The sequence below is a fragment of the Crinia signifera genome, chromosome 9, assembly GCF_055691185.1.
Source record: "Crinia signifera chromosome 9, ASM5569118v1, whole genome shotgun sequence".
Taxonomy (NCBI): Eukaryota; Metazoa; Chordata; class Amphibia; order Anura; family Myobatrachidae; genus Crinia; species Crinia signifera.
In genome coordinates this window covers 71,887,449-71,912,871 of record NC_139225.1, presented here as the reverse complement: position 1 = coordinate 71,912,871, position 25,423 = coordinate 71,887,449, and the positions used below count along the sequence as shown (strand labels likewise).

The 25,423-nt window shown below is 45.3% G+C and overlaps 1 protein-coding gene across 1 annotated transcript; it reads right to left on the bottom strand.

Annotated features, from left to right (window-relative positions):
• Positions 1-8,681: 8,681 nt before the first annotated feature.
• Positions 8,682-18,234, bottom strand: NONO (non-POU domain containing octamer binding). The gene is made up of 11 exons (XM_083159212.1): positions 18,079-18,234; positions 16,629-16,797; positions 16,249-16,442; positions 14,446-14,747; positions 13,997-14,092; positions 13,341-13,537; positions 10,347-10,431; positions 10,165-10,267; positions 9,851-9,890; positions 9,633-9,745; positions 8,682-9,509 (listed from the first exon to the last, which is right to left on the bottom strand). The coding sequence occupies exons 2-11, from the start codon at positions 16,789-16,791 to the stop codon at positions 9,381-9,383; spliced, it is 1,422 nt and encodes a 473-aa protein (XP_083015338.1). The 5' UTR covers positions 16,792-16,797; positions 18,079-18,234; the 3' UTR covers positions 8,682-9,380.
• Positions 18,235-25,423: the final 7,189 nt, after the last annotated feature.

Genomic DNA, 25,423 nt, shown 5'->3' with positions numbered 1-25,423 from the left:
CTCTAAAGGCAGAGGAGCCTCGAAAGGACCGAAAGGACTGAGTGAGGGACCGCCTCTTAGGCGGAGGAGCGGCTGTAGGTAAGAATGTAGACTTACCCCCCGTGGCCTGGGAGATAAGTTTATCGAGCTCTGGCCCGAAAAGCATATCCCTTGTGAACGGCAAGGCTTCAACAGCTTTTTTAATTTCAGCCTCAGCCTGCCATGACCTCAACCAGACCGACCGTCTGGCTACCACAGCTGACGCAGAAATTCTGGCTCCTAGAGTCGAAATGTCTGCCGCTGCCTCACCTATGTACGTTGAAGCATCCCTGATGCCTTCCGCCATAGGCAACAAATCTGCCACAGGCATATTTTGCTCCAGACCAGCCACAAGATCAGCAGCCCATTGCTCCATAGCCCTGGCCACCCAAGCAGAGGCCAAAGCAGGACGCAAAAGGACCCCTGCCGTGGAATAAATGGTCTTTAGTGAGCAATCTAAACGCCTATCCTGCGCCTCCTTCAAAGAGGCCACCCCGGGGACAGGCAGCGTGGCTCGCTTAGATAACCTGGATAGCGAGATATCCGGAGTGGGAGGAGTCTCCCACTTGGTCCTGGATTCAGGAGAGAAAGGATATAGTGTCCTTAGGCGAGCTGACACCTGGAATTTCCTATCCGGACACTTCCATATAGAGAGGAGAGGAGAGTCTAATTCCTCCGAATCCGGAAAACACAACTCTTGTCTTTGAGAGCGTCCAAAAATGGACACCTGGGGAGTAACCTCAGGCTCCTCTAATTTCAGAGTGGACCTAACAGCTCTAATAAGCCCCTCCACACCCTGTGATTCATCCTCCCCTACATCCAAGGGTTGGATATCCTCCACAGGGGGAAGAACCTCTCCTTCCTCTAGAATATAATCCTCATGGTCTGAATCATCAGCCAAAAACAGAGAGGGCCTTTCTTTTAGTTACAGCAGCAGCCGAAGGTCTCTTAGCAGGACCTGCCATAGACTTAAAGAGTCCACTGACTGAATTAAGGATTGAGCCCAAGCAGGCTCTGCAGATGTCAATCTAGAGAGCTGAGTCTGAAACACCTCTCTATCCTTCCTAGAGGCAGCCATTTCAGCATTCAGATTAGACAGCAGTGATTGCAGCACCTCTGAGGAAACAGCAGGTGCCTGCCCAGGTGCTGCAGGAGCAGCAGTAATTTGAGAAGCCTTATAGCAAATCTCACAGAGGGAACACCCTCTAACATGTTGTGTGTATTGCTGCCTACAGCTCTTGCAGGAATAAACCTTCAAAGCAGCCTTAGATGAAGTTGCTTTTCCTGCCATCCTGCCCAGTTAATGTAACAATACTGACAGACACACAACACCAGTCACACAAGAACACCCCCAATACAGCCCAACAGCAGGGAAATACCCAGTAAAGTAGCCCTGAAGTCTGGCAAGTTACAGGGGAAGAGGAGCCAATTAATAACCCCCGATTCTTGTGTGTGTAATGTACCCCTTAAGACTTACAGTGTCCCTGTAGTCCGCTGGGGAGCGCTGAGCTGCACAGGTAACAGAGGTCCCGTTCTGTACAGCAACTGCAGAGAGAGAGCACCGCAAACACCACCTCACAGCTCCAAAGCTCAGAGATAAGAGAGAGAAGCAAGCTCCGCCCTCCTCTCTTACGCTGAGGCGCGAAAACCAAGCCCGCCCCAAACAGCCGGCATACTGGAGGGTGCGCTGACGTCACCACCGCGACTCAGCTCTCTCTGCCACCGACCATCGCGCTTAATGGCCGCCCCCTGTCTGGCGCGCAGCGCCCTTACATGTCACCGGCGTCCCTGGAGTTCGGGGGAGATAGCCTGAAAAGCCTAATCTCCTTAGGAGACATAGCCCGGGAGTCCGACTCCTCCGGGCACTTTTTCTAAGACTGGAGTCTGCTGGGGGAGGAGCCAGCTGTATTCAAATTTCTTAAAGTGCCGACTCCTCCAATGCACCCACACTATCCCACACGTGTAGACTGCAGTGTCCCCTGCTGCTGGGAGGAGAAAGAAAGATTGCTAGTGTCAGGTTGGCATATTAAATAATACAGTTTTTTAAGACATGATAATTACAATCTTAAATGTAGGTCGGGTAATCTGTGGCGCACCTAACTCACTCGCATTCCCGAAACCCGTTGGCCAGAGGGGACTTTCCATAGCCAAAGAAGGGACAATAAACATTGTAACATCCATTTTTGGAGGACCTGTGTTCTTTTCACCGCCAGATTGACCAGGTTCATTGGTTGCTTTTTGCTCCAGGGTAGATGAGATTTTATCTAAATTGAACTTCACTGTCCATGTTAAAGATACCTTTATAGGAGGAGCCACACAAGAAAGACAGGGAGTACCAGTACGCCATCACTTATACCCACTTAAAGAAACCTTGATAAGTCTGAAAACACCTAACCTGATGTGAGTTAGGTGCGCCACAGATTATCCGACCTACATTTAATATTGTAATGATCATGTCTTAAAAAAACTGTATTATTTAATATGCCAACTTGACACTAGCTTTATTTCCCTCATCCCTATTCATAAATCGCACAAGGGAAGAAACGAGGAGGAACCCCATCTGGGAATCATTCAGATCCTAATAATCCCCAAAGCCAAGTATTCCTTTTATTCTTCCCCTCACAGATAAAGATGTAGCGCCATTCCACTATACACCCCTTTTTCTCTGTTTGTTATAATCTGTGGGTGTTAGGGATTCTACCCACCTGTATAGTGAGGCAGCAACACCCAGTGAAGCGCCAAAGTGACCTCTAACCCTTTGAATTATACGGGGCTGATAAGACCACCCAGACCAAAGTATTCAATTTAAGTACTTCTGTAGGAACCAAATGAGCCTCCTGCACAAAGGCAATATCAATCCCCAACTTAGACATATAGAAAAGTATTTTTTTACATTTAGCAGGGGAATGGAAGCCCCCCACATTGAATGTGCCAAATTTTAGTGAGATAATTTATCAACTAAGAGACATGGTGACTTACAGGTCCTGGAGTTCACTGTATTTTCTGGCGGATGAGGTCCAATCAAAACTATATATAAGAGAGATCTAGACATATGAATAGACGTTCGACAGGTTCCGACACATGACGGATAAAACATGAGGGAAATAAGGGTAACCTATGAGAACAATATTAAAGACATATTGCCTTTCACGGCAACTTTTCTAAATATCAACTTCTGATTGGTGACAGATGTGGCAAGACTAGGCATGCGCCCAAAGATCCGAGCCAGCGGTCCAAGGCCACCAAGCAGATATACATAGACACCAGTAAGGTGTAAACTCAAATAATGCCAACCAATAGTGCTCAAAGTCGCACATATTATAATTGTAGCATGAAAAACATTGCAAACCCGCATATCAGGTAAAATATCTAAAGAACAGAGAACATAGTGGTCTGAGGGGTAACATCAACATAAGGGGAGTCCTCGGGAATCAGCACACAGAGTGGAAAGGAGAGTGCAGCAAATAGTATATCGGAACCACGACCACAAGGATAACTTTTTCTTCAAGCAGGCTGGTCCTGTGTGAATAATGAGGGGGAAGTAGCCCTGGTAGCCTCCTCTGACAGGTAAGCCTCAGCATCCATCAGAGTTGAGAAGTCCTTGAAGGTAGACCCAGAGAAGATACGGAGACGGGGCGGATAGAGTAAAGCAAATTTCCGGTTACTTTTTGCCAGGCAGGAACAAAGGAGAGCAAACTCCTTCCGTGCACTAGCCACCTACGTGGAAAATAGTCTTGGAAAATTAAGTTTCGAGTCATTCCAGGAAAGATCACATTTTTGCCGCAATGCGGACCATAGCATCTCCTTGTGAATATAGTTAAGACATCGAAATATCACTGGTCAGGCATCTGTGGATGACCTCTGGGGGCCGATTCTGAGTGCTCGCTCCACTATCATTCCAGTGCACTCGTCCGAAAAAACAGCCAATAGGTCTGGCAGCATGGACTGGATAAAGGTGAAAAGAGCAGGGCCCTTAAGCATCTCAGGGAGGCCCACCACCCTAGGATTATTTCTACGTCCAACTTAGACTGCATCTGATACTGTGCTTTCTGCATAGCTGCAGACTGATCTTTAAGTGTAGTGACATCCTGGAATACCCCACCCACTATTTGTTTGGTACTGGAGACCCTTTTAGACAGCTGTTTGTACTGTGATTTAATGTCCTGGACAGCTTGAGTGACTTTATTCGCATGAGCTTCCATAATAGGACTGATGGTATCCTGGATGGCCTTGACCATCTCAGAGTATGTAATGGGGCCTTCATGATGGTATTGGGATAGTGATGGAGGAGTCCCAGAGGGGGTACTGCAGTATCTGAGGTGGGTGAATAAACAGCCAGAGGATCCATTGCAGAATCAACATCAGCACTTACAGTTTGTGAGGTGAGGAGTGTCTCCCTGGCGTCTCCTCCCTTTTTCCCCTCGCCAGAGGTCTGCTGCTGTTTTTTGATCTGGGATTGTGGAGTAGCCATGGGCACCATCTTGTCCCTTGCGTGACGGCTGGATGAGCGGTGCCGTGGGGTGTCCTCTGCGGCAGGCGCTGCCAGGAATTTGTCCATTCCCAGGGGGGAGTCGAGTAGAAGAGAGGGATCCGGGTGTCAGATCTGGTGTCCCCGAGTCGCAGCTCGCGGGAGAGCCCGGTGTTCTGGGTGAGGGTTACCGCAGGTATAAAGCAGTCAGCGCGGCTTGGAGGCCGGAGAGCACACAGAGCTTTAGGCTATTGCTGCGGCGTCCTTCAGTTTCGGAACCTGGATGTGTTTTTTTAAGCTGCATGTAACACGATTTAGAGACAGATTGAATGTGAGGAATAAAGTGTCAAGGATAACCCCTAGGCAATCTTGGGTACTTGTTTCCTAGCACGGCACCCCCGATTTTTTTTGTATTACATCTTATACAATTGCATCTCATGCAATGCGATGCAATTTTTAATTGTACAAGCACATGGGTGCTTTTAATGTTAAATGCACCCCCATTGGCAACACCAACCCAAAGCGTGGCGAGTGCAGCGAGCCCACGAGGGGCGGCGGTACGTGTTCTCCGACCTTTTCATACCCCCACTATCCACGTCGGCGTGGAGTTGATTTTAGGTAGCGCGGTGAGCCCCACAGATTACTTGTATTGCATATCCCCTCGCATGGAACGCTTCGGGCTCGTATTCCACAACCCCTTGCTGGGCTCGCTACGCTTCCGGCTCGCCACACTATCTAAAATCAACTCCAAGCCAACCTGGATAGTTGGGGTAATGAAAAGGTCGGAAGACGCGCACCGCTGCGCTCGCCACGCTTCGGGCTGGCGTGTATCCTGGGGGTAGCGTTCACTATGGGTGGCCATTTAACATTGTAAGGACCCATCAGGGTGCTTGTACAATCAAAAATCGTATACGATCGCATCGTATGCCATGCGATATTTTATTGTACAATATCACATCGTATACCTTATTTAGTGTAATGGTATACGATGCAATTGGCGCCATGCTAGGAAACAAGTACCCAATCTTGTGGAGTAGGATTGATTGTTGTGTTCTCAATAATGATAGAGCTATCAGGTTGGTAACTACTCTTGGTTGCTGCAAATATAATTAATTCTGTTTTGGAAATGTTGAGTTTGAGGTGGTGAGATGACATCCAAAATGAAATGTCAGAAAAGCATTCAGACACTGAGCAACACTGTTGGTGTCAATTCAGATTTGGGGGGGAGCGACGACACTGAAAGAGCAATTAGATAGGTAGGATGAGAACCAAGAAAGATGTGTTCTGAAGACCTAGGGACTGTAATGTTTGTATGAGAAGAGAGTGATCAACCATGTCGAAGGCAGGTAAGAGATCTAGAACAATAAGAAGTGAGAAATGGCCTTTAGATTTAAGTGGCCAGATCGTTTACTATTTCAGTTAGTCAGTGCTGTCTCTGTAGTGTTCAGAGCGAAAGCCTGACCCAACATTAAACAAAAATTCAGTTTATAGTAGGGAGGGTAGCTGTGGGCTTTCAGAGGACTCAAAATGTAGAGGTGTATTACTGGTCCTTAAAACAAGCTAAAGTTTTAAATAAACTCTGTGCCTTTCATGCAATGAAGACATTGGAATTATAACAAATATTCCTAAACATAGTCCTCAAGACCCCCCCCCCAATTGTACAGGTTTTAAGTATATCCATGCTTGAACACTGTTAACTTGATTAATGCCTCAGCACATTTGTTAACCATCTGTGCTAAACAATGGATATATTTAAAACCTGGACCATTCAGGTGCTGTAAAGACCACACTTGGAAACCCCTGGATTATACGCCGCTTTCAAACTAAATGTGGACAATGTTATACATCTAATGCCCCCAAAGGCAAATCCCTACACAATTCCTTTTGGATTGTTCCAGATCAACCAACAGTGAGACTCTGAAGAGAACTTGTGGTTCCCCAACTGTGCGCATGGCACTCAGGAACCTTGGGCTAATGTTCAGTGACCAATTCCAATTGTTTATGTCCAATGTAATAGACAAATTCTGTGTTTGTGCCTTCCAGACATAAAATGTGGGCAAACAAGTGAATCCTGGCCCTCACCATATAACAGAACCTAAGAAGGACATATAACTTCATTTTTTTTCTTAATTTTTCAATAAGAAACCTTAACTGATGCTTTAAGGTTCCATGAACTACTGAACTCAACATTAATGTAGTGATTTATCAAACCTAAAGGACAAGTGGAGGTGTGGCACATCATATGTTCATAATCTGATCTAGTAAATACATTCATAAATTGATAGGTTCCTGTTAACTAAAGCTACACCTTTGAATGTTTGATGCAGTTTCTCCAAACACTCTGCACGATACCCATCTCTCAGACTTCAGTAACCTTGAAGGGTTTTTTTTAGCCAATGGGGATGGAATTCAAATATATAGCAACATGGTGCAATCACAATAAACATCTTATATAGGGTATAACAATTCCCCTAGTGTTACCATTATACCAATTGTAAGGTGAAAGACTTCTGAAGCCATGAAAGTGTGGAAGTGTAAGAAATGGGGTATAGATTGCGCTCAATTGATTACAGAAAAAAGGTAAGTATTAAATGGTAAACAATTTAATACATAGAATTGATACATATAAAACACTAAAATGCAAGATAATAAAACATTAAAATGCAAGATATTTCCTCCCAATTTTGGAATATCTGAAGCTGTAGGTGGTCCACTGGGTAGGTGCTTTAGAGAGGTGGCTTTCCTTCATCCAGCCCCTTTCACCCCTCACGCTGCTGTTCCAGACATCACCTACCAACCACCTCTGAGAACCACCGACCAGAAAACAGGGACACAGACTACAATTGGCCATTCTACACCAACCTGGGTATAGTGCTACCAACTGAAGGAAAGCCACCTCTCTAAAACACCTACCTGGGCTACAACAAAATTGGGACGAACGCCACCCCCACCACTTACTTGAAGAAAGCCACACTGCACTGTCTGGAGGACACTTCCATCACTCATAACCACCCACCCCCCCCCCTTTTTCTGTCATCAATTGAGCGCAATCTATACCCCGTTTCTATATAGGGACTGACAATCCCTTTTTTTGGCTGCTGCTGGCCTAATAACACACAGGCGCCCCAACAGCTACTCCGGTACCTGTTCTTTAAGTGTGTTCAAGAGACCTGTCCTGTCCCCTTCATCTACGATGAACAACATCTAGGTGGTTTATAACGTGGCCATGTCTCGCAAGCGTTAAACAATTTGGTTTACCTACCGATGAGACTCAAGTTCACAATGCCCCCTTATATCCCAAAACAATAATTTTTGCTCTAGTTCAATTATACAATATATGGGATGGACTACTTTCATCTTTCCCAATTAGGGAATAATATCACGAAACACCATCACTGTGTGTACATTTTTTATTGGCAATAATTACCAATTAATAACTTGCATGCCACTATATAGTTTCCTTATTTAGCTGGTTTCCAATTCATTCAAATGATCTAATAACCTTTAATGTGCTTATATACTATATGGTCGGGGTGTGTGTGTGTGTTTGTGGAGCTGTGCAGAAGAAATGGGAAGCTGTGCAGAAGAAACAAAGTAATGCCACTGAAATGACAGAGTTACATGCATTGGGGTAGACAACACACTGTCATGGTCCCTGCAATATACTGGGTAATTAAGTCAGTGCTTTATAAATAAAGGGGGTACACATATGTAAACAAACCACCCACACATTGTTTTTGTGACTGCAATAGATGTGCTCCTTACACTTTCTTATAAACGTTCCAGAGGTAAAGCCCATCAAAATTTAATATAGTGAGAAGGACGTCTTACTACAAATAGGGTCTGACAGATCTCTATAATGTAGTGCTATTCCCCAGGCAGCCCTTCAAGATAAAAGCACTTCGGTTAAAAACATTTTTTAGAATGGTTATTTATTTAATAAATAAAAAAAGTAGTTTTTATCAGGACACAAATTTTGTTTTGGGGGCAACTATAACGGAAATACTTTACAGACCCAGTAATTGTATGCAGCAACTAGAGATCCAATTCATATTCTTAAATGACAATAAAAAAAATAAAAAGCAATACAGCAAACATTCCTACAGATTACACTTCTGGGTTATCAAGTAAGTATGCAGAAGCAAAAGGAAACCAAACATGTGCTGGTGGGGGACAAAATAAAATAAAAATCAAATACTTAAAATCCCATTTATTTATGAATTGTTTACACATCTCACATTGCTGAATAACCAAACAAGTCCTCTCAACAATGCTAGGAGGAGACAACACTGGTGTTGGTGGGATGCCATGAGGAAGATGAACAGAACACATGACTGGAGGACTTGGGACTGAAGTGATGAAAGCTGAACTACAAAAATTAATCCCAGCAGGTAACAACCACACAAAGTGGAAAATAAAAAATATACAAAAAAACACTACATAAAGTATGGTCCAGTATAGGAGAAGAAATAAAATAAACTATATAAAAATGAGCTTCGCCACTCAAGCTCTGGGCAGCCATAAGGTTGCAATCTTATGAAAAGACAAACCGTGTAATGGACTGAGGAGGCAGGAATGGGAGGCACAGTGGCATTTTTACACATTGCAGCTTAGATACAGTCCAAAAGTTAACGTTTTTCTCCTGGAAAATCAGATGATCAGCAAATCCTTCTAGGAAATGTTCACATTATACAAGATTTCCTGCACATAAAGAATACTCCCCCCTCCCACCCCTGAATCCCTCAGCAAACTGTGGTTAAAAGTTTAGGACCAGTCTCCACCTGCACCAGAGATGACCCTATAACATGAACACTACCAATACAAATCCAGTCACACTAGCCTTGGGAAATTCATGTGACTGATGACCTGATAAAAAAAAAAAAATTAAGAAAATTTAATATCGGCGACGTTTATTAGGGCCAAAATCAGCCCCTGGTGCCCCACGTGGGAAAGCTTGTTGATTGGCTGCACTGAGGGCTTCCATGTTGGCGGCCTGTCCAAATCGATCAGCTGTGGGTGGGGTCTGCAGATAAGCGAAAGGAGGGAGGAGGGGGGAGGAGGGGAAGAAAAAAAAAAGTAGTCAACAACTGCTACCTCAGAATAAGCAGAATCAAACCACAAAGCATAAAACCAAAAATCAACTCACCATTCCAATTGCAGCTGCTTCCGGCATCATAGCGCCAGGAACAGCCGGAGGAGCTGTTCCAGCAGGGACATTAGCACTGCCCAGTGATGGACGGTTATTCATTCCCATGGACCCTGGACAGATAAACAGAATATATAAAAAGGTACGCAAAGCTTTTTAAAAATTCTATACTTTTAATAGATTATATAAAAAATTTTTTTTTTAAAATGAAGTATTACCTGGCAATGCCATCTGTGCCATTCTCATGTCAGCTTCCCTCTATAGTTAAAAAAATAATATTGAATAGTGAATTCACTTAGTAAGGCACCTATCTGATAACAGGTAATTATGTTATTAGGTAAAGCTGAAGTAGCCACTCATTTTGAGAAATAGAATTATGTTACAAAACTTACAAGACACTGCATTACCAGAAGAACATCTTTGCAGTTTGTTTGCAATCATGACCAGAAAAGTACATTTTCATTTGTTAAAGACTATACCAACATGCTACACCAACATGCTTTATCATAAAAACATTAACATTTTAACTTACAGTATCAGGGTAGTTGCTTTTATAGCCCTCCTGCTGACGTCTCATCATCTCCTCCTGTTGCCGACGAGTCTCATCCTCACGCCTCCTACGTTCTTCTTCATGTCTAAGAGAACATAAAGGAAAACTTTACAATTGTTGCTCAACTAAAACAGTTTTAACCTATCTCAAAGCAGCTGCCTTACCTGAGCTCAAGCTGTTTGCGTTTCTGTACATCTTGGTTGTGTAACTCCTCCAATCGGCGCAACTCGTCCTGGCGCCTCATTAGATCTGAGAAGATAAAGAACATTGTTCTAGGTTTATCTAATGGTTTGAACTCTGGACTAGGGGCATAGATTTTCATTTAGGATTTTAGTACTTTAGATTTAAACTATCGCAATAGCCTGAAAAGGGGGGGGGGGGGTGACAATTCGCTCGCCTTGGCTTTAAGTTACGTGACTGAACTACAGACGAGTTCTCAGATTTCTCATTCAATCGCAGTCAGTCTTCAAGCTCTGCCTTAAGTCTCACAACAGGTCCCCAGTGGGCAGACACCGCACCTCTCCTGAAGTCCACTGTTGTGTTAATCAACTTTACCTGGATAATGTTCTAGCATGCACAACAGGAAAAAGCTAGTTATAGGTGTACTCTAACACAGTTGTACTTCTAACACTTCAGATCAGTAAATATGCCTTTAGATCACAACTAGAGACTTGCACGTTACTGTTTGAAGGTCTTGTGGGAATTGATTTCAACATATGGCCTACAATAGCCATCTGGAGAGATACAATGGAGCAATGAAGGAAACTAGCAACATTATGCTCTGGGCAGAAATAGATCTTCCAGTAACCTCTGCAACGTTCTAATATAATATATCTAATATAGGCAGAAAAACCCAAAAAGTCACTCAGCTGGTAGCCCCCACACACCAGAGATTGGGGCGCTGCCATGGCAGGGATTGGGAGACGGGGGCTGCCGGGCACGGGGAAAACGGACCGGTCTTCACCGCAGAGGTGCAGAGTCTCTGTCCACATGCTGACGGAGACCCTGCGCCCCTCCAAATATGGCCGCCGCTGTGAAGGAGACAGACGCTAGAGGTGCTCCTTTACCTCTAGCGTCTGTCAGGGATGTGCAGAGTGACCAGCGCTACCCGGAAGTGCGGATTCTGGGAGCGCTGTGGACCCTGCAACCCCTCGGCAACGAGCAAGGAAACACCCCCTTCCCCTGAAAGGAAGCAAAAAAAACCACCACCCTCCTGGCATTGGGCAAATAACCCACCAACCCCCTGGAAGGAAGGGGGCAAGCAACCCACCACCCCCCTGGCAGGAAGCAAGCAACCCACCACCCCCCTGGCAGGAAGCAAGCAACCCACCACCCCCCTGGCAGGAAGCAAGCAACCCACCACCCCCCTGGCAGGAAGCAAGCAACCCACCACCCCCCTGGCAGGAAGCAAGCAACCCACCACCCCCCTGGCATGGAGCAAGCAACCCACCACCCCCCTGGCATGGAGCAAGCAACCCACCACCCCCCTGGCATGGAGCAAGCAACCCACCACCCCCCTGGCATGGAGCAAGCAACCCACCACCCCCCTGGCATGGAGCAAGCAACCCACCACCCCCCTGGCATGGAGCAAGCAACCCACCACCCCCCTGGCATGGAGCAAGCAACCCACCACCCCCCTGGCATGGAGCAAGCAACCCACCACCCCCCTGGCATGGAGCAAGCAACCCACCACCCCCCTGGCATGGAGCAAGCAACCCACCACCCCCCTGGCATGGAGCAAGCAACCCACCACCCCCCTGGCATGGAGCAAGCAACCCACCACCCCCCTGGCATGGAGCAAGCAACCCACCACCCCCCTGGCATGGAGCAAGCAACCCACCACCCCCCTGGCATGGAGCAAGCAACCCACCACCCCCCTGGCATGGAGCAAGCAACCCACCACCCCCCTGGCATGGAGCAAGCAACCCACCACCCCCCTGGCATGGAGCAAGCTACCCACCACCCCCCTGGCATGGAGCAAGCAACCCACCACCCCCCTGGCATGGAGCAAGCAACCCACCACCCCCCTGGCATGGAGCACAAAACCCTGGCAACAAGCATGAGACCCACTATAGCAAAAAGCATGCAATCTCCCTTGGCAACAAGCATGCAATCTCCCTTGGCAACAAGCATGCAATCTCCCTTGGCAACAAGCATGCAATCTCCCTTGGCAACAAGCATGCAATCTCCCTTGGCAACAAGCATGCAATCTCCCTTGGCAACAAGCATGCAATCTCCCTTGGCAACAAGCATGCAATCCCACCTGGCAACAAGCATGCAATCCCACCTGGCAACAAGCATGGAACCCCTGGCAACAAGATTTTAGGTAAGCAGCACTTATGTGCCTATCAGTGCGATTAATCGCAAAATATTTCATGCGATTAAAATTATAATTCTTAGTGAATTGTTGTCTCTTTAGAAAAAGGGAATTCATATTGAACGGGGACATACAAGACATGGGCGCTTAAACAGTAGGACGTAATCGATAACCCCGGGGGTGCAGGGTCCAACAACACACTCCAATGTAAGCAGAAAAATGTTGTGTTAAACGTAGGAACAGTTGATAAAATAAAACATGAACTCTCATTGTGCACGATTTACAGCTGCTCATACAGTTTTGTCCACCTACAGAATTTGTGGTGCATCAAATTCCCTGGGTTCCATTATTTAAAGCAATGCGCCATGGGTAGACATACATTTCTGCAGAATGTTTGAAGGGCCGATCAGATGGTTTGCACTTTTGAGACAAAAGCTGAGTGTTTAAGACTTCTCTCTCTATAACCGGTTTGGATGCCAAGTAAGTTAAACCCATCCTTATATGTACTTTTAAGCTTATAGATAGACCACCACTCTTATGGTGCTATGTTCCATCTCGCAGTGGTCTTCCTCAGGTTGTCCCATAACTACATATTTACAGTCTGTACCCAATATACTACATCTAAACCCCAACATTCTCAATGACTTAACCCTGAGGGCCGCAACCTATAAATGCTGCAGGAAAGCCCAAAAGCCTTTACGAGGTGGTCCCAGGTCAATACCAGTGCCTGGTTTGCTTTCTCAGAAATGCAGAGTCCGTGACAAACTACATTAGAGCCCTCGCTCTAAGTTTGAGATCTCGCTGGTGTGATATTGTTTATAAGATTTCTGGATATGCTCACCTTGCCGCATAAGCATAACTTGATGCTCATGTCTTGCTGCCTCCATCTCTATTTCCATCTTCTCTTGGGCTTCTTTAATGTTCCGGTCAACTTGTTCCTGCTGCTGTTTCTCCATATCAATCAGGGCTTTCCAGCGCATGGCATATTCATACTCAAAGCTTCCAGGCTGAGCAAAGCGAGGAGACTGCTCCCGCTCCCTTAAACCAAAAGTGATTATACTATCAGTTATCATTCACAAGACCTCAAAAAAGTAGTTAATCCCCACTGTCCATTCTCATTGACTACACAGACACCAATAATTATTTAAGCTCTTCAACTTCCTGTAACAATTTGGCAACTTAGATAGGTACATTAAGCAATGTGAAGGCAGTTTGAGTGAAGAAAATGAACGTAAAAAAAAAAAACCCACACACCACACCTACAGAAAGCAAAGGAGAAGGCATTTTTCCATTAGGCCAAACAGAAATGATTAATAATATTCAGCTTCATACATAAAGCCAATGTATCGATATATACAGTTAATAGCGGGGAACAAGGAGTTAACTGCCCTAAACAAAGATTGTACATTAAGTTACAAAGCACCTGAACATTTACAGTAATTACTAGGAAAAGCATACTATGGTACTTCGATATCGAGTAGGGAATCGATTACATACTTATGGTAGGACTGAGACTTGGAAATAAGCTTCTCTGGTAAGCCTTCTTCATCATCGAGCTGTTCCATAGGTTCCACAGTTATAGGACGGGGAAATCTGTACAACATGAACACAAACCAAAGTTTTTCAAATCACAATGATTGATGGAAGGAAAATAGAACATGGTTGTGAGATTTAATTACATGCAATTAGCGAATACATCGCTCTAAAAAAAAAAAAAAAACCACAGCATTGTTACCCAGTATGCAGGCAAGTGAACGTGTGCTGCAAATCCCAATAAATGAATGGCTTATAATTAAGTGTTTCGTTGCTGACAATGGTTGGAGGATAATATAAGATCTTTTCATATCTATGGGAGCAACTACATAAAATTTAGTAATGTTCTTTTGTAAGTAACTGGTTTGTCAACGGGAAAAGTCTGTCAGTATATTGAAGCAGCAAGTACTCACGCAGTAAGAAGATAAGACCCATCAGCACAACGATCTAGAGCTTTCCGAGCTGCTGGTTTAGATGCAAATTCAACAATTCCTTTGCCTGTGGGTCTTCCACGGTCATCCACAATTACTATAGCTCTTTCAACCTGTCCAAACATAGAGAAGGCCTCTTCCAACAACTCATTAGAGACAAACTGGGGAAGGTTCCGCACGGAGAGGGCAGCACTGTGGCAGGCAAAACGAACACGCAGCTGTTTTCCTCGCAAAGGAAGATTATCAAGCTCTAACTTCGCTATTTCTGCCAGGGTACGAGTTTCCTGTGGAAGACAAAATGGGAGGTAAGCCACAACATGCACTGAAGACCCTGGTAAACTTCACTAGGGCAGTGGTTCGCAGCCATGTCCTTAAAGCCCACTCATAGGACCGGTGCTCTTCTGAGGCAGCCTAGTCAACAATTAAACTTATTTGATAAGGGAGGTTTATTTTTGCAGACTTCCTAAGAGGTTGTGTAGGTCAAGAACAGGGCTGAGAAACACTGAAATACAGATCAGGTGCCACTGTTAATACAACTGCTCAATGATGAAAATGATCAACAGTAACATGTTGCATGGTCTGCACCAGACCCAATTTCTGATGCAACATGCAGATGGTAAGGTCAGATATGGTCATAAGCCATAGATCTATGGTTGACATCCAACCCAATGTCAACATTTCAGGCTAGTGTTGCTGCAATGGGTGTGAATTATTAGCACATAGCAGGTTCTTGCATGCCAATTGATACTGGTTTAACTGTCAACATAAAAATTGCTGCCGACTATAAGCATTCTGTTATCGTCAGTCTACCCATCTTCTAATAGCGGCTTCCGACATCACAAAGCACCGTCTCAAGCTGGTCGTTATATTACTATATCTGTGTTAGTCTATCTGAAGCCCTGTACACACGCTTAGATTTGATGTTCGATTTTCTATTAGATCTGGCATTAGATCATCCCATTCGATTTGGCATTAGATCTGTACTTCACTCGATTCAATTTCACAATGTAGGCACAATGTACTCATTCGATATTGCCTTGGCTGCACAGTAGATGTTTCTATTCTATTTTGAGAAAACAGGAGCGCGCATCGAATCGAATGCAGATCGAAAGTGTCCTAATAACCGTTCGATGTGGATTCGATTTTGCTTCTATAAGCAAAATCGAATCGAAAACAGGGAAAAAAATCTAAGCATGTGTACACAGCTATAGTCCGATGTCAATCCAATAGAGCAGCTTTGGAATGTTGTAAAAGATTCACAACAGATCTACACTAAACAAATCTGCAGCAACTTTGTGAGACTCTTCTGTCAACATGGACCAGAATCCCAGTTTCTAGAACCTTGTGGAAACCATGGCACTAAATTGAAGTAGTTTTCTGGGGCACTTTCCTGCTGTACTAAAAAAGGTGGGATAGATCAATATAGTATAATATGAACAAATGTGTATTATATGCCAACGGTTTTAAAATTGTAATAGCCGCAGTGTTCAGCTGTGGAACTGAGGTTTTTTTAAAGGGACAATCATTTAAAAGGCATGGTGCCATCTTGCAAAGAAGTGCCCCTTAAAAAAATAATAATTTCTAGATCAGCCAGCATCTCGCACTGCTGTCAAATACAGTTGGCCATGCACATCTAGAGTAAATTATACATGAAAACCCTGTATATGCCACATTTGATAATAAACAGTAACAGTAAGATATATAATTGTTTTTTTTTTTAACAGTAAACCACCCATGTCCTTGTTCAATTGCAAATACACCCCCCCACACACACAAACAACTTACCAGCCTGATGAAACCAAAGCCTTTGTCTTTGTGTATAAAGATCTCGCCTGCCTTGCCAAATTTCTCAAACATTTTACGTAGCTCCTCTTCTGTGACATCGGGGGGCAAATTACCAACAAAGAGGCGACTGCGTTGAGTGAATGTCTTCTCACCTGGCTTCCGGAAATTCTTTAAATCAATTACCACTCCTTCATCTAGGTAGTAAACAGCATAAAATAATTGAGATCAACACGAATATTCTCTATAGCTTTGTTTAACAACAACAACTACTGTTTGGAGAAGCACTTATGCTGCTTGCAGCATACAAAAGGATTATAGGTTTGGTCTTTTGCTGACAATCACATATATTGTAGGACTGGACTTCTCAATAAAGCACTTACTGGGACTGGTTTGTTGTCCATTGGTAGGGGAATCTGATTCTTGCTGTTGATATTGATGATACTGCTGCTGCTGTTGATATTGATGTTGTTGATGTTGATTATATTGCGGCTTTCTATGAGCATGGTTTTGCTGCTCAGATTTAAAGCCCCTGTTCCCCTGCATTTTCAGCTACAAAAACAAATACAGTGAAAATCTCTGAAGCATTTTATGATTATTTGATAACATAGGGGGGGGGGGGACCCCAACAATTGTAACTTAAGGTGCCCACACACTAGAATGATTTTTTTGGGCCGATTTCCGATATATCGTCCAATGTTTACCGATAATCAGTCGAAAATTGGCCGATTTCGGTCTGATGCGCTCTCCCGTGGATCTTTTGATCTTACGTGCTGCACGAAATATCAGAAGATTTAACAAAAGATCCATAGGAACGCACACGGGATCTTAAGAAAAATCTTTGGTAAAGATGTGCGCTTGTCTGAAATCTTTTGTCCGGGACAGGCAAAAGATTTGAAGGCTAATATTTGTAGACATCTTACGATTGCAGATCCTTTTAGTGCGTGGGCACCTTTACGGTTTCAGTAAACATTAAGATTTAACTTTCACTGTGTTGAGCAACCTAGTAAGCACAGATCACCCTATACACACACAGTGATGATTGATCTGTGCTAAACCAGTGTTTATTAAGCACATGCAGCCAATGTAACATGCTTTATATCTAAGCTGGTGATGTAGATATGCATCACCATGGGGCATAGACACAGGCTGATCCATGCTTGATTTTTTAGCGATCTAGAAAGATCGCTTAGAAAACAGACCAAAATTGCCCCATGCATACGCCGCCTTTGGGGCAGAGTCGGAAAAGAGGTAAGTATGGCATAATTGAAAGGGGCAGATTAGATGGGCCAAGTGGTTCTAATCTGCCAGCAATTTCACATACATACACATTAAAAATAAAGTTTTACTGAATTAAAGTGCCTTTGTTTTATTCCACACCATCTGTGGAAGGTAACAGCAATTTTCACCTAAAACTACTTGAGTGCATATAGCGTAATTATATTTGGGGTGCATACATACATAAAAATATCTATCATACACACATATGCATAATAGATAAAAAATATTGATGGGACGCAAATGGCTTAAAGAAAAAAAACAAAAAACAATAGCATCTTCGTCAGACACGATATAAAAGTCTTCCGTCGAGCCTCAGATGTAAGTGACCTCAGTATTTCACACACAATCAAAGCAATCCATTCACACAGCTACCGCATCCATCTTCCCTCACAATGGCCCCCCCTTCTCCTCCCCATACACTGCATGCCAGATCTAGGCCCGGACACAGAAACAGGTCCGCAGGAGCGAGCTAGCCACACGCTGACAAGCGGAGGTGCCCCCGAATCCTGTCCAGGATCACACACAGCTAGGCCCGAGACGTAACCCTGTTACCTGGCCTGATGTCCGCTACGCAGCAAGCGTTTTTCAGATTCAGCTGCACGACCTCCCGCGCACCAAAGGAACCTGCTGCCCGGCGGAAACAGAATACAACCAAACTACAACAAGGCCAGAGCCTTTCTCATAGTCCTATTGGTCGATGTGCTCGGGCAAGGCCCCACCTAAATCACTTTGATTGGTTTAAGAGTACATCAATCAAAGGATCAAACCCACATCAGGTTCTAATTGGCCGACCTGAGCTGCTGGTGGGTGTGGCCCTCCGGGTCGCCGTATTGTTGGAGCGGCAAGCTTGTGTGAGAGGTGGCTGGGGGGAATAATGGGGACGCTAGTGCGCAAACTCATCACTCGCTGGAGGATGCGCCGCGGCGGCACACAATGCTGATGGCTAATAACGCGATGAAGCCTGGTGGGGGTGGGGTGTGCAATGGCTGCTGTATATCCTCACAGGTCTCTTAATTGTTGTAGGGGGTTGTTTTTTAGGCCGCTGGTGAACGTGCTGCGTCAATGACGCCCAACTGTATCCGCCTGTTACATCTATTGCTCTATTCGTTTAATTCATGGTTGCCTACCTGACCCTCTTCTTCAGGGAGAGAATGCTCTGCTCCTGGACTTCCCTGGTAATGTATGATTGCCATCATCTGTGGTGAAAAACCTTTCTTATTAAATACCTAGTTTCCCACAGGTGATGGCACCAGGGAATTCCAGGAACAGAGCATTTTCTCCCTGAAGGAGAGGTTCAGGTAGGCAACCGTTGTTTAATTATGCATGGTGGTCGCTGCTTGTTTGTAGAAAAAAAAATAAGCTGTGTGTCCATACGTACATCAAGCTGTGTTTTCTATAGCCTGTAATTTTCTTCTCTGATAATAAATAGAAATCCAACTTCTACATGGGAGACTTGTGTTGCAGGCACAGGTGTGCGCAGCCTGTTTTCTTAGGGGGTGCACCATTGGAGGGGCGTGTCCATCACTACCTACTAGGCTTGTCCATCATCCCCTATTATTACACATAATGTACACACTAATGCCCATTAGACATAATGCCACGTACAATAATGCCCATCACACATGCCACACACAGTAATGCCCATTCCATATTATCTCAAGGCTTAAATTTTTTTTTGTAAAACAGGGACAATAGGGACTGTGCACTTCGAAGGCGCGTGCCAAAAATTTACACCATTATGCATATTACACATCACACAGCCATTACATAGTATACCACATTCCATAATGCCCATTACACGTTGTACGTGTAATTCCCATTATACGTTACGCCACACATCATGATGCCCATTACATGTTATGTCTCAGACTGTGATGGCCATTACAGATTTTGCCATGGGGGGGGAGGGGTGTGAAATGCTCTTTGCCAGGAGTCACATGCTCCTTACCATGGGTTTCATGCTCCCTGGGAAGGGGGTGGTTAAATGCTCATTGCTGGGGGTGCGCACTGCACGCCAGCGCTCCCAGGAATCCGCACTTCCGGGTAGCGCTGGGTGCTCTTCTTATAAGATGCCCACCTTCCCTATTGAGCCGCTGGCCGGATGCTGCACGCTGCACACTGAGCTACTTTACTTGTCTGCGGCAGGCAGCATCCAGCGAGCGGCTCAAAAGGGAAGGAGGTTGCAGCGGGCCTGGGACACTTGTAACCCAAGTACCCAGGGGCAAATGCCCGCCCGCACACATAGTATACATATACACAGCCCACTATGCATGCACACACATACATACAGAGCCCCCCCACACATAGTATACATATGCACAGCCCTCTATGCATGCGCGCACACACACACACATAGAGCCCCCCCACACATAGTATACATATCAGGGTTGCCGACTCTCCCGGAATGGCCGGGAGTCTCCCGAATATCGGGACCCCCTCCCGGCCCCCCGAAAGGGTGGGCAACCCTCCCGGATCCAGGGGGGACCCCCCCCCCTGCACCCCGGATCGCGGCATTAAAATGCAATCCTCGGGTCTCAGAGGAGGGGGCGGAGCTAAAAGGACACCATTGCGTCATTTTAGCCCCGCCCCCTCCACGTAGATCCGTCAATTTGGCAGTTTGCCATCATGGCGGGGCTTAGTGATGTCACACTTAAGCCCCGCCCCCTGAGCGGCTGCTGGAACTCTCCTCTCCGGGCTTCTCCCAGGGAGGAGAATTATAAAGTCGGCAACCCTGATACATATGCACAGCCCCCCTTTGCACACCCACATACACACACAGCCTGCACACATACAGATGTAGTATACACATACAGAGCCCCCCCACACATAGTATATATATATATATATATATATATAGCCCCCCTACAGTATGCACACAAAATATATAAGATATATATATATATACATATACATACATACACACAGTATACAGATATACACAGCCCACACATATATACAGACATAGTAAACATACAGGCACAGCATGCACACACACAATGTACTGTAGTATACACAGAGCCCCCTCCCACACACATAGGGCAGTATTCAATGAGAATACTGACGACGTGCAGCGAATCCTGTTTAGGATTCGCTGCACATTCACCACTGCCCGCCGCGTTCCAGGGCCTCGCCGGCTCCAGTATTCAACGAGTCAGGGGCTCGCTGCCCCTGACCGGCGAATTTGAGCTCCTGCGGCGGACGCCGCAGAGAGCCTGAGGACGGTGGCAGGCAGGGAGATGGAAGTCTCCCTGCCTGCCCCAGAACGTTTGTGGTGGGGAGGTGGGCTCCCCGGGTGCCAGGCAGCACAGGCTGCCCCCCCGGGGGTGCCAGCAGGGGACCGGGTATATTCACTACACCCGATCATGCATATGTAATAATCGGGTGAAGTGAATATATGAATATCTAATGAGCGGCTCGTCTCCGGCCCCCTGCTGGCTGGTCTGTGTAAAATATATATATATATATATATATATATATTATATATATATTTTTTTTTTATTAAATATATATGCATGTGCTTACAGCACATGAATAAAAATAGCATGCCCCTCCTCAGAATAAAATTCCTGATTTTTTTACACCAATTGTAAAAAACAAAACACTTTATTTTAAAATGGGAGAATAGATATTGTATCAATATATCATGCGCTACGGATTAGCAGCCTAAGGTACAAACCCAATGTGGAGCACCACTCCACAAATTCAACATACAATACCAAACGAGATTTGGGGTTGTCCCCTGGGCGCTCTTGATGTATACAGATATAGCTCCTCAATCAAGATGGAGAATACCGAAAAAGGAAATAAAGTACAAATAGTGTGATACTGTGACAATCCTTTTACAATGATAAAGCTATACTGGTCCTACTCCGTACCAGAACAATGGGTCTACTAGGAATGTAGACAACTGCGCAAATTGGGGGAGATCACTACTTACAGCCAACTGCTTCCACTTCACTGGACACTTGGTACTCAAATGACAAGATGGAAAACCATCATGGTGCAGTAAAATTTAATAAAAAAGTAGTAAAACACCCAGAGGGTACCCTCTGGATGTTTTACTACTTTTTTATTAAATTTTACTGCACCATGATGGTTTCCCATCTTGTCATTTGAGTACCAAGTGTCCAGTGAAGTGGAAGCAGTTGGCTGTAAGTAGTGATCTCCCCCAATTTGCGCAGTTGTCTACATTCCTAGTAGACCCATTGTTCTGGTACGGAGTAGGACCAGTATAGCTTTATCATTGTAAAAGGATTGTCACAGTATCACACTATTTGTACTTTCTTTCCTTTTTCGGTATTCTCCATCTTGATTGAGGAGCTATATCTGTATACATCAAGAGAGCCCAGGGGACAACCCCAAATCTCGTTTGGTACTTTATTTTAAAAGTTCACATTCCACTTCACCATAAAAAGATAGCGATTGCTACTCGGTGAATCATGGCGAAAAAAACCTTGAAATGTATTCGCCATCTGGTCATTGAATAGGGTGATTCACCGTTTTAGTCAAAAATTCGCCTTACAGCACAAAATCGCCATAAAAACCTGGCGAATCAGCCTCATTGAATACCGCCCATAGTATACATATACACAGCCCCCCTATGCACACACACCGTATACTTACAAAAAGCTGATAAACACACACCTTTATGACATAACATAAAAAAGCAGCCATCATTGTTAGGCCAATATAATTACAACGTTTTGTACCATCCCCCTCCCCCTCTAAAACAAAGTCATAGCCTGCTCATACTGTGTATAACATACTGTTCCAGCTCACCTGCAGCACATTTCACATGTCTGCTCTGTGCACTTCAGCTCCCCCTACAGGCAGCCAGGGTCCTCACATGTCTGTCACTGCAGCCGGCTCCTGGAAAAAAATGGTATTCTGTGATGTCGGACCTTGCTGCAATCATGCGGAGGTGCCTGTGCACTCCCGGCACCCACTGTGCGCATGCCTACGATTGCAGGGTATATATATATATATATATATATATATATATATATATATATATATATATATATATCATACTTGCCTACCTGACCCTCTCCAGGAGGGAGAAAATGCTCTGTTCCTGGACTTCCGTGGTAATGCATGATTGCCATCACCTGTGGGGAGATAGTTGATTGAGAAGAAAGGTGTTTCACCACAGGTGATGGCAATCATACATTACCAGGGAAGTCCAAGAACAGAGCATTTTCTCCCTCATGGAGAGGGTCAGGTAGGCAAGTATGATATATATATATATATATATCGCAGATGCAACTATTTAGAAATGGGCCCCATATACCCCTTTCAGATCGCAAATGCTGGGTCACCGCCAGGATTTGGACATGGGTATTTGCGCTAGCGGTGGCTGTCAGAGACCTGGCTTATTGCCGGGTCGCTGATGTCATCTGGGGCGGAGCAGCAGTGCATCATGCGGGGGCAGAGGCAGCACTGAAGTGACGCTGCTACCGCCTCCATGGCACTGAACGGGCCATTCAGACTGCCCAGCAACCCGGCTTTGACCCAGGTAAAACCCGGGTCAGAATGTCGGGTTGGTGGACCCGGGTTTTAAAAATGGGTAAAATCCAGAGAATACAACAATTCTGTCAAAGTTTGTCCAATCCTTGTATGCATTGGGTCAAAGTTTCCAGAGCTTAGGTGACACCAATTATAGACGGCGTTACCTACTTAAAATGCAATGTGTAATGCATCCCTCCCATTAATCCTTTTGATAAATGGCATTAAGCAGTGGAGAAACAATTTTCCAGTGGTTTTGTTGGAAAAATAGTCTATGCTGCTTCAAAAGTACTGTAGAACAGTGGTTCCCAACCCTGGTTCTCAAGTACCCCTAAAAGTTCACGTTTTCCATGTCTCCACACAGAATCACAAGATAAATAATTAATTCCAACTGTAGATTTTTTTGAATGTTGGTGAATAATGAGTGCACCTGTGCACCTGCTGGATGACAGAAAATGTGCACTTTTGGGGTACTCGAGGATCAAGTTTGGAAACCACTGCTGTAGAGCCATGAATGACTGCATCACACTGTGTAAAGCTGGGCACACAGTGGGGGTTACTCTTATTCCTTCGGTCCTCCATGCATCCGATGTTGTGCATCTGTGCATGTGCAGACGTAGGGTGCGTGCACCCATGGCAAACTTTCGGTTCGCCGGGTGCACGCACCCTAGACGCACCCTAGACAACGTGCGGGGGTGGAGAAGGGCGGGGGCGCCAGGCTGCCCCATTGCTCATGGGCGTTCCCATGAGAACGCTGGGCATTCGCATGCTAATGAGGCAGTGACATGGGTACGGGGGGCTGGCAGCTGACATCACCAGATGTTAGCTGCCCGCCCACATTGGTGTTCATTCTAGCACCCGCTATCTTTAAATACCCATGCAGTTCCTGTTCCCTGCCTGGGGTGTCGCTGTCTGCTGTGGTGTTTCTAGCACAGGTCTGGTTTGCATATCAGTGCTGATATACAAACCACACTGTGCTAGAAGCACTACAGCAGACAGCGACACTCCAGGCAGGGAAGAGGAACTGCATGGGTTTTCAAAGATAGCTGGTGCTAGAATGAACACTACACATCCGACCCAGCGTGCACACATATGGAAGTCACTTTTATATGTGTGTACCTTCCACAACTTCCGATGGTCGGCGAGGTTACCCGCGACATACGAATGGATGTTTATGCTAAGCTTTCAATCGCAGCCTGTGCGGGCGAACCCGCGCTGCGAAGGGGGGGGGCGTATGAGCGTTCATTCGCCGGGTGGGGTTTGGTGGGCTGCGAATCAACCAGAATAACCCCCAGTGTCCGATCTATCAGCCATTCAGTTGAACAGCCAATATATCATTGGCATGCATGTCAGTAGGGGTGTACCAGTGATATGTCTCTGGACAATCACGGACATATTGTATCGGCCTTGCAGATATATTAGTGCATTGTTCTGTGTATACAGGCGGTTAGCCGACCTCCTGTACACGTATTTCAGAGGCCACAAGCGGTTGATATCACAAGTGGACTTACACATATAAATGCCCACTCAGTTGTGTATGTACTTAACAATCAAATTAATTGGTGCATCCCAATCTGTCATCCTAGTGTGTACCCAGCATTACAAGCTTCTCACTGACACATTTTGGTCAGCTGATGCCAACACACAAATGGAACTAATGATTAACAAGACATGGGATGACATTTAATAGGATGAGCGATTCAGAAAGTGAGAGATTTGGTGAGAAATCTCCAGTTTTTTAAAGCGACAATCATTTACACTTAAAAAGCGAACTGGTTTTGCAGTGTGAATGATTGCCGCTTTAAAAAAACCCTGGAGATTTCTTACAAAATCTATCACTTTATGAATCTCTCATCCTATTAAATGTCACCCATGATTTTGAGTTGCACATAATGTGGATATATACAAAAGTGGTTTATTCTTTTCACTATCATTCATATGGGATACTGAGGTCTCAATATATTGGAGAGTTTTTCTTCAGTTTACTTTACTCTATTATTTTCGGGTTGCTGTTTGGGCTTAACAGCTTCCCTGCGATGAGGGGAGAAGGGACAGTTGCAGGTCTCTAAAGGCCCCCATACATTAGGCCGACTTGTCCTTAGGACAAGTCGGACCCAATTCTCCTGTGAGCCGCCCGGCAGCTCCCCGGGAGGCTCACATACAATTTGGCACTTGATGAGCCAGTTTTTACATGTGATAAATCGCTTGCGATTTATCACATGTAAAACAAATGGGGAGCTGCAGGGCGGGCAGCGGCAGTAGTTGGGGCGGGCAGCGGCAGTAGTTGGGGCGGGCAGCGGCAGTAGTGGGGGCGGGCGGCGGCAGTAGTTGGGGCGGGCAGCGGCAGTAGTGGGGGCGGGCGGCGGCGGCTCACAAATGAGTTCCCGGCGGG